We start from the raw sequence: 10,594 nt of genomic DNA on the forward strand, positions 1-10,594 counted from the left end.
ATTACTTGCTCATATTATTAATTTAAATTTCCTTACTCAGGTATGCAGTATCCAGTAAAGCAACATGTGCTTTATGTACAATAATATGAAAAGAGGTCTTTCTGGACTCTGGACTTTGAACCAAAGCTTCATGAAAATCAGGAGACTAATGTAGCAGCAATTATGGGCTAGAAATATGGGACTGCAGCTACCAACCTAGTGCCAATCTTCCTGAAAACTTAGGAGTTATAGTGAGAAAGTCGTGGACTGTACTATGAGGTAGCTTAACACCTAATAGGATAGTTAGCATTTTTTTGGAAAATGTAAATATTGTTAATACAACAAGTATGAAATAAATATAGTCTTTGTTGTGAGCTAATATTTTAAGGTATGGGATGAATGTCTTATATTTTTCTCTAAGGATTTTTTTACAAGATATTGCACAGTGAACTTCACATTAAATTACTTCAAGATGAAGTTCTAGGGTTTTTTTCCTATCAAGTAAAATACATATTTACATATCAGCTAAACTTCTATAAGCATTCATTGTTTTGTATTCTCTGACACTAGAGTATAGGTTCTCATTTTTTTCCTCTTTTAAGGGTGTACAACAGAAGCGTCCTTCTGAGGCTCAAAGCGTTATTCTCCGACGTTATTTTTTGGAACTGACACAAAGCTTCATCATTCCGTTAGTAAGTTAGCATATGTATTTGCTTAATTTAATGCTTTGTTGAAGGGCACATGAATGTTTTTTTCATCCACCAAAACTTTATCTTAAATTGTTTTGCTTGCTCGTGTGTGTAGTGATTAAAATAGAGCCCTTTGCAAGACACCTGAATTCTTTGTTCTGGTATTAGCTGTGTAATTTGGTAAGTCACTTCCTTTCTTTGACCCTCAATTTGTTTATCTGTAAAATGTGGCTGATTACACTTTCCCTAAAGACTTTTCAGGGTTGTTGTGAATCTTAAATGAGATAAGTTTTATGAAATATTATATAATTATTGAATTTTGTACCTTAAAATGTTCTACTGGAGCTTCTTTCTCTGATGTTATTTATTTATTTATTTATTTTTGATCGGTACTTTTTATTTCATGCTAAGAGAGTCAGATTGTGCTCCCCAAGCAGATGGGGAAGTTTTAAGCAGTGATGTTGTATGCTCATATTTCCATTTCGTCTGAGGTATCAGGACAAAGCTTGAACTGGTTGAAGGAGGCATTGGGGTAGAGATGAGGTTGAACATTTTAGGATTCTATTATTAGTACCTATTAATACCTATTAGTACCTATTAATAGTACCTATTCCTTGCAGAGCATACCCAAGGCTTCCAATATTTCATTCCCAGGATACTGTGCAGGTGAAAAAACATGTTTACTGATTATACTTTCTAAAGAATTAAATAGCAACTCCCTAGGATCATGGTCTGGGCTAAATAGATTTCACTGGGAAGAAGAACTTCACTATGCAGAGCTAAGCAGGTGCTTTCTTAAGACTGCCAAGCACTGGCGCTAGAGAGCAACAATTTGTTTAATTCTCCTAACAACTCTATGAGGTAGCTGCCATTATCATCTGCATTTACTGTAATGGAAAGAGCAGAAGTTTTCAAATCTGATACTATTTTCTTGAGCACAATTTGATATGATACCTGTGAGAATGTAGTTCCGTGATGAAGTTCCTTATCTGTCTTGTTCATTACCTTTCCTCAGTCTGTCACATGATAGCACTCAATAAATATTTATGAAATAAATGACTAGATGATATAATTATTTTTTGAAGTTCAGTGGAACATCATGTTAAATTACTGAAAGTTATGCGTCACAGTATAAGGCAGTACCATGATGTGGTCCTAGTCTGGAGACTGCATCAGAGAGAGACTCGTGTAGTTGTTAATGTAATCTATCTAAGAATATTATAGGAGGGCAGTCTGGAAATCTTTGCTATTATACTTTGGGAAGAAATATTTTTTCTTAGTCTATAGATGTCAATTTATTTTGTTTCATTTAAATCAACTTGCTTAAGTTGATTAAGTGAACTTTACTGTAATGCTTAATTAAGAGCATGGGCTGAAGTCAAGTAGACCTGAATTCAAGTTCAAGCTGTGTGAACTTGGGCAGGTTACTTAGCCTTTCGAAGCCTCAATTTCCCAGTAATACCTGCCACAAAGGATAGTTGCAAGAGTTAAAAGAGATCACGCATGTAAAATGTTGAGTACATTTTCTGGCACACAGTTACTCAATAAGGTTAATTATTATCATTAAAAATAGGTAGTTCTTTGGATTATCTGAGATTTAGTTAAATTTTTATTGGAAGTCTGACTTCTCAATTCAATCTAAATTTAGTGTATCTATTGAGACTGGTGATGGTGTTGTTGATGTACATTGAAAGAGCATATGATGAAAAACTTGGAAGCCCACTTTTTTTAAGTAGGTCAGTTTAAACATTTTTGAAGACTCTCTCGGTAAGAACACCTGACTTTGACTAACTTTTTTTTCTTGGACTTAGGAAAGATATGTGGCAAGCTTGATGCCTTTGCAGAAAAGCATTTCTCCATGGAAGGTATAAATATATTCAGTTAAATTCCTATTTGAGTTGTCTAACTGCAGTTAACTTCTGTGAATATATCCATTTTTAATTTTAAAATACAGTATGTCATGTTTTCTAGAGTCCACCCCAATTAAGACAGTTCCTTCCAGAAGAATTTATGAAAACACTTGAGAAAACAGGACCTCAGCTGACCTCTAGAATAAAAGGCGATTGGATTGGACTTTACCGGTTGGTCCTTTTTTTTCTATTTCATCCATCTATAGAGCTTTATTTAAAAATGAAACAAAAAACTGGGCTTAAACATATCCTTTTTTTTTTTTTTAATTTTTTGGCTGCGTCGCGTCTTAGTTGCAGCATGCAGGATCTTCATTGCAGTGTGCGGGCTTCTCTCTAGTTGTGTTGTGTGGGTTTTCGCTTCTCTAGCTGTGGCACAGGGTCTCCAGAGCGCGTGGGCTCTGTAGTTGCAGCGCACGGGCTCCAGAGCTTGTGGGATCTGTAGTTGTGGCGTGTGGGCTCTCTGGCGCGTGAGCTCAGTAGTTGTGGCGCACAGGCTTAGTTGCCCCACTGCACGTGGGATCTTAGTTTCCTAACCAGGGATTGAACCCTCGTCCCCTGCATTGGAAGGCAGATTCTTTACCACTGGACCACCAGGGAAATCCAACATATTCTTTTTTTAAAAAAATTACATTGTTTCACATGGTTCTCCTAGCTATCGGTAGAAAAAATATTGAGAGGAAGTTAAGTCATAATCAAACTTTGCTTTTTAAAAATTTATTTTTATAGGCATTTTCTAAAATCTCCAAATTTTGATGGTTGGTTCAAGACCCGGAGGAAGGAAATGACCCAGAAACTGGAGGCACTCCATCTGGAAGCTCTTTGTGAAGAGGTTAGAAAACAGCACGTTTGTGTGATGATTAACAACTATTGAAAATAAAGTTATTCATAGAGGCTGAAAGGTTATATCCATATCCACTACTTTATAAATAGTAATAGCTAACTTTTCCAGATCATGTGCCATGTGCCAAGGACTGTGCAGGTGCTTTAAATGGACAGTCTTTTAATCTTCATAGTTCATTGAAGTAGGTGTGTCATGATCTGCGTTATGAGACACTTGAGTGATTAATTGAGACAATTGAGTGATCCATTAATCAATTAAGTGATTTGCTTCAGATCACATCACTGCTAAGTAGTGGAACCAGCAGTGTGCTCGAGCCCACTTGCACTGGCTCACAAGAGCCAGCCGTGTGCATCTCTTCCCAGCTCTGTATTCAGTGATCTCAGGTTGGTAGCTTGAAATCAGCTACAGAGGGAGAATTATACCACAGCAACTGGCAAATGGTATAAACCAGGAACTTTTCCTGAGAGCCAGTTGTTAAATATTTACTAGCATACCACTGGATGGAGTTAGAATTCAGATCCGAGCAGTCTAACTCAACACCTTTTCCACCATGCGTTATTCACCTTTCCCAGTTATTAATATATTTTTCCTGTATTTGGACTTTTTCGTATTCTATAATTTGTCAGCAGACTATTTTAAATTAAGCTACTTTTAAAAATATAAAGGATAGTCTCAATTTGTGTTTAGCTTGAGGTGGGCTAGCCTCAGTGTTAACTTTCTAATCATAAACTCTCAGTGACCGGTTTTCAGAGAAAGAATACCATGAAGGCAACCACAGATAAGCCCAGGAAGAGCTTATTTGAAGATGCAAAGTTTGTATACAGTAATATATTCATGTTCGCAATTATCTTGATTTGTTAGTTGATGTACCTTATAAATTACTCAATACTTAGTGGAGTTAGGGGTTAGTATCGTACCTTAAGTTCCAATTTTGTTTCTCTTGATTGATCTAAAAGGGCCAGAAAGGAATTTCTTCCATTGTGTTTTACTTCTGAATATTAGACAGTCATTCTGGCTAATGTCAAAAAGTATCTGATTCACATTATCAGAATATTATGTACAGAATTATACTATAATGCTATGTCTGGGTTAAATACCCTGTTCTCCTTTTCCTTCCTGTCCTTTCTTCCCAGTAGCCTTGCCTATTGAAATAGAACGATTTGAATATTATTTTGAGTATTTACTGATTTGAGATTTGTTTATTCTTCTAGGACTTACTTCACTGGACCCAGAAACACACAGAAGTAGAAACAGTAGACCTTGTATTGAAGCTAAAAAACAAGCTGGTATGTAGCCAAAGCAGCCAAAGATCTGTGAAGTTGTTTTGCTCTTATTTGAGGTGATAGCTTTGATGTATCACAGAAGTAAATTTTTAAATGAGAGGACTTATGATTGGTCAATTGATGGTAGATCTGACTGAAAATACTTGGTCACTCAAGCAGATCATAATGAAGCCATATATTTTTTTTAGTTATTTACATGGAGTCTAATGAGCTTTACAAAAAACATTGTGACTTATATTTAATACCACATGGTCTGCGTTGATATTATCTATTAATTTACATGAAGTCTTTTTTCGAGCTCAGCAATTGTATTGTTAAAGTGGCATGTTCTTTGCTTTTTTATAGATTCTGTAAATTCTGGTCTCAGTCTGAAGTTTCCAAATCTTTGACCATTAAAGCTGTTTATTTAGAGAATATACTGTATTAATACAGCCTCAAAAGGTAATTTAAATGCTTCCAAATGTTCCTTATATAGTTGCAGGCTGATCGAGAGCATTTACCTGTGAAACCTGACACTATGGAAAAGTTACGGACACATATAGATGCAATTATTTTAGCATTGCCAGAGGACCTACAAGGCATACTGCTCAAAACGGGCATGACATGATATTTGCCAGGATTTTCCAGCCAAAAGGATTGTACATCATGAAGCATACTGACACTTCAACCAGACGCCCAAGATCTCTCGGAGCGGAAAATAGCCGTGAATGCTAGCTACAGGGTTGAAAGACTATACTGTATAAACAGACCTTTTTAGTGCATTAGTTTTAAAAAAATGGATATCTGTGGTGGTTCCACTTTAATACTGAAACACCAAAAGGCATTTCTATATTTTTAATCATGTTCTAAAGTGCTCTTATGAGAGACCTGTGGGGCCATCAGTTTAAGCGATTCCAAACTGCAGTGCTGGCATTGCAGATATTTTTTTAAATTGGTGCTTCTCTGCCCAATCATGATAAAACTCAGGGGGATATAAAAATGACATTCACACTGGCTATCTTCTTAAGAAGAAGGAAAAGACTGAACTGTCAGACTGTAGTTAGGAGTGATTAATGCTTTTGTAGTGCCTTCCGTTGTCCTACGTGTTTCACAAAGCCCAGCTGCTAGTCTTGAAGCTTTTTCTTAACGTGATTATATGTAGTTTTTTATAAGGCATTCTTTTGAGTAATCATTGCTTAAAAATATGTTTTTTGCCTCCCATTGTGTTCATTATTAGTGGCATTGGTGTTTTTTTTTTCAATTGTCATAGAGGTTTCATTTCATTATTTTCTATACCAGTTTCAAATTTAATCTGTTTCACCAAAGGGAAGAAGACATCTAGTATTAATTATGGAAGAGTTTATTTCCTCTTACCTTTGCTAATTGGGCCCAAGTTAATTAGCTTGTCTGTTTTTCAAAGACATTCTAATTATAAACCTCATAATCAGCTACTTTTTAAAACAACTATTCTTATTTTAAAGGCATTTGTAAAACTTTTTTTTTTTTTTTGCGGTACGCACTGCTGTGGCCTCTCCCGCCGTGGAGCACAGGCTCTGGACGCGCAGGCCCAGTGACCACGGCCCACGGGCCCAGCCGCCCCGCGGCACGCAGGACCTTCCCGGACCGGGGCACGAACCCTTGTCCCCTGCATCTGCAGGCGGACTCCCAATCACCAGGGAAGCCCTAAAACTTTTATGTGATAGTCATTTGAGCGATTATAAGATTGATTTCTAGCATTATTTGTTTGGTAGGGTTTTTTCCCCCAAAATTAATATTTCTCAGAATACTTTCCCTACTGTTGTTTGACATGGAACTTTTGCCTCAATCACTGTTATAGCTAGTTTTTTGTCATTGTTGTTTTTGTTTGTTTCTGTTTTGTTTTGTTTACACTATACTACCTTGCCAAAAATAGAAGATTGTGGTTTGGTAGAATAAGGTTTTTTCGTTAGTGTTTGAATAGGAGTGTCCTGAAGAAGCCACTGTTTAAAATAGGCACACATGACATAGCACATATGTAAATAGCTGTGTCTTGAATTACCCTTTACATATCCAAATTTAGTTGTAGGTTGTAAAAGAAATGGCTTCAGGAGCTATCTCTTATTCTCTGTTAATGTAACTCTTAAGGGCACTCCTGACCTAAGAAAGGGTCCTTGGTGTTTGTAACTGTGGTCTTCTATCCAAATGTGCCCTTTTCTCATGGATACAAGTCTCTTGAAGCATACCTCAAAGTCATGGAGAGAATGTGGCATTTGAAAGGAATCACATGAGTTATTTTGTGAAACAACAGTTGTCCTCATGGAAAAGGGGCAACTACTTTTATATGCTAAAGTATTTCATATCTTCCTGGGAAACCTTATTTAGGTATAAATGGTCATCTTATTATTTTTCAAAAAGGTGTATTTTAATAATCTAACAATTTATATGTAGTTTGTGACCAGAGTTTGAAAGTTGTTAGTGTCATATCAAGGATTTTTTAAATTATACCACTACAGGATGTATCATTTCAACTTTATTTTGCACAGCTAAAGAGAAGCAAAGGATGCCAATTAGCGTAATAACGGTATCTTCATATTTACTGTACTTAACAAAAAGCCTAACACATGTTGAAAACCATATCATACTTACCGGGTTTATCTATTAATTTCAAATTATGTACTTGTAAAAATAACTTAAAATTGCATTGGGAACCTGAGAAAGACTGGTAACTTTAATTTTGAGGGTGATTTTCAGAGCTGTCTTTTTTTTTTTTTCCCGGAGGAGACATTAAGATCTAAAACCTGCCATTTAATGTGTATCTTCACCAGCATCAGAAGGAATCACTGCTTTCAGGGTGTTATGTAATGCCTAGTGCCTTCTGTTTTCAGTGAAAGGGGTTTTGAGAAGGCATTTATGGTCATTACTGAAAACTAATTAAAGGCCTTAGATTTTAAAGCCCTTGGATATCTTGTATTATTTCTGAGTAAGATTGGAATGCTTGAAAAAATGCAGAGTAAATGAAACCTTTGCATTATGGGATTCCTTTTAGTTTCTAACTTATTTTTTTTATTTAAATGAAAACCTTCCTCTGTTTACTTCATTACGAACAGATGAATAGTCCATTTTATTAACAGACAGAATTAAGTGATTTCATATCCTTCCTACCAGTGTCTTGATTTTTGTGAAATGTTCTGATGAAAAATTTTTAGCTTAATAATCTAGGTATTGTTAGATTCTCCGCTTGCTACCTTTTCTTTTCTAACCTTAAATCTCAAATTACTTTTATTTCTTCCTCTTCTTTTTTGAAAGTAGCTAGTATATAATACCGTTCTTTAGATTTTAATTAATTTATTAAAAAAAATTTTTTTTTTTTTTTGCGGTACGCGGGCCTCTCACTGTTGTGGCCTCTCTCGTTGCGGAGCACAGGGTCCGGACGCACAGGCTCAGCGGCCATGGCTCATGGGCCCAGCCGCTCCGCGGCATGTGGAATTTTCCCGGACCGGGGCACAAACCCGTGTCACCTGTATCGGCAGGCGGACTCTCAACCACTGCGCCACCAGGGAAGCCCTTAATTTATTTTTTAATAATAAAATATATTGGATGTTACTCCTTTTTGAAGTTACTGGGTAATATCCTTCAAAGTATACTGTAAAATATATTGGTACATTTAGGAGAGATGCCTTTAAAATTTGTCCTTTTGTTTTCACTTGCCCATAACTTAACTCACTTGTTTTTATATACCTGAATTTTACTTTCTTCTTTTAGCATAACTTGGGGGAAAAATTTTAACTACCAACTTTCTAATATTAGTCCTTTAAAAACAGATAGTTGAAGAAGGCAAAAACCTTCTCTAATTATGGATAAATGTCATTTAAATAACAAAATATGTTAACTCATAATAATGACTAAATTATCACTAATAACTTGATATCCCTTCTATATTGAAGATACAGTACTTATATGCCATCTACAACTTGGTTGAATTATGGTATTTATTATTATATCAATAGAAATTAGTATTTGTTAATAGAGCTCCAAGAATTTTCCTTGTTTGTTTGAAATAGATAAAGCATTTGATACAAGGTACAAAATCATGATTCCTAACATATATCCCACATCTAACCAATTTTTAGAAAAGCAAGTTTAAGGTTGATGGTTAATGAAATAGGTTTATGACATTTATTTTGCAGTTATAACATTGCCTATCTTATGATGCACAAATGTTGAGGAAAAAGAAGATGGCAGTAGAATTCTGCTATATCCTAGTCTCCAGTGTTATTTCTGGACTTTTGAACACCAGCCTTTCTCTGTTACCCATTACTTGAATACCATGCTATGCCTTTCTTCAAATTAAGATTATTGTTGTCTAATTATCATAGGTTTCATCCGTTTTACTAGTGTTAACACTAGGCTTGGGTTCTGTTTAAATTTTTTTTTTAAGTTTTATTGGAATATAGTTGATTTACAATGTTGTGTTAGTTTCTGCTGTACAGCAAAGTGAATCAGTTGTACATTATACATATATCTGGTCTTTTTTAGATTGTATTCCTATATAGGTCATTACAGAATATTGAGTAGAGCTCCCTGTGCTATACAGTAAGTTCTTATTAGTTACCTATTCGATATATAGTAGTGTGTATGTCAATCCCAATCTCCCAGTTTATCCCTCCCCCTTTTTCCCCCTTGGTAACCGTAAGTTTGTTTTCTACATCTGTGACTCTTTCTGTTTTGTAAATAAGTTCATTTGTACCATTTTTGAGATTCCAATTTTAATTTTAGATTAGGTCCATTCATGTTGCTGCAAGTGACATTATTTCGTTCCTTTTTTATGGATGAGTTATATTTCAGTAATCTTCCAAAGACGGTATGTACCACATCTTCTTTATCCATTCATCCATCAATGGACATTTAGGTTGCTTCCATGTCCTGGCTATTGTAAGTAGTGCTGCAGTGAACATTGGAGTGCATGTATCTTTTTGAATTACGGTTTTCTCCAGATATGTGTCTGGGAGTAGAATTGCTGGATCATATGGTAGCTCTGTTTTTAGTTTTTTAAGGAACCTCCATACTGTTCTCCATAGTGGCTGTATCAATTTACATTCCCGCCAACAGTGCAAGAGGGTTCCCTTTTCTCCACACCCTCTCCAGCATTTATTGTTTGTAGATTTTTTGGTGATGGCCATTCTGACCTGTGTGAGGTGATACCTCATTGTGGTTTTGATTTGCATTTCTCTAATGAGTAGTGATGTTTAGCATCCTTTCATGTGTTTGTTGGCAATCTGTATATCTTCTTTGGAGAAATGTCTGTTTAGGTCTTCTGCCCATTTTTGGATTGGGTTGTTTGTTTTTCTGATATTGAGCTGTATGAGCTGCTTGTATATTTTGGAGATTAATCCTTTGTCAGTTGCTTCGTTTGCAAATATTTTCTCCTATTCTGAGGGTTGTCTTTTCATCTTGTTTATGGCTTCCTTTGCTGTGCAAAAGCTTTTAAGTTTCATTAGGTCCCATTTGTTTATTTTTATTTCCATTACTCTAAGAGGTGGGTCAAAAAAGATCTTGCTGTGATTTATGTCAAAGAGTGTTCTTCCTATGTTTTCCTCTACGAGTTTGATAGTGTCTGGCCTTACATTTAGGTCTTTAATCCATTTTGAGTTTATTTTTATGTATGGTGTTAGAGAATGTTCTATTTCGTTCTTTTACATGTAGTTGTCCAGTTTTCCCAGCACCACTTATTGAAGAGAATGTCTTTTCTCCATTGTATATTCTTGCCTCCTTTGTCATAGATTAGATGACCATAGGTGCGTCGGCTTTTCTGTTTATTTTTGCCTCCCCATTTTCTTTGTCATCATACTATTTCTGCTTAGCCATTAGAAAGCTAAACTTCATAAATCCTTTATTTATTTTTTTTTACTATCCCTCATATTTTTCCGTATCCAC

General features: G+C 35.6%; 1 protein-coding gene across 4 annotated transcripts in view; it reads left to right on the top strand.

The window, feature by feature from the left end:
* The window catches only part of DENND6A (DENN domain containing 6A), a 56,373-nt gene extending 48,758 nt beyond the window's left edge, over positions 1 to 7,615 (top strand). For 3 of the 4 annotated variants that reach the window (XM_030867487.2, XM_060308521.1, XM_060308523.1), the window contains 6 exons: positions 582 to 671; positions 2,480 to 2,533; positions 2,640 to 2,749; positions 3,305 to 3,407; positions 4,631 to 4,705; positions 5,178 to 7,615. In XM_030867487.2, coding sequence (XP_030723347.1) covers positions 582 to 671; positions 2,480 to 2,533; positions 2,640 to 2,749; positions 3,305 to 3,407; positions 4,631 to 4,705; positions 5,178 to 5,309 — 564 coding nt within the window. In that variant the 3' untranslated portion in view covers positions 5,310 to 7,615. Of the gene's footprint in view, positions 1 to 581; positions 672 to 2,479; positions 2,534 to 2,639; positions 2,750 to 3,304; positions 3,408 to 4,630; positions 4,706 to 5,047; positions 5,138 to 5,177 lie in introns of those variants that run through there. The other variant, XM_060308522.2, reaches the window with a different exon arrangement.
* Positions 7,616 to 10,594: the final 2,979 nt, after the last annotated feature.

This window comes from Globicephala melas, chromosome 11 (genome assembly GCF_963455315.2).
Source record: "Globicephala melas chromosome 11, mGloMel1.2, whole genome shotgun sequence".
Lineage (NCBI taxonomy): Eukaryota > Metazoa > Chordata > Mammalia > Artiodactyla > Delphinidae > Globicephala > Globicephala melas.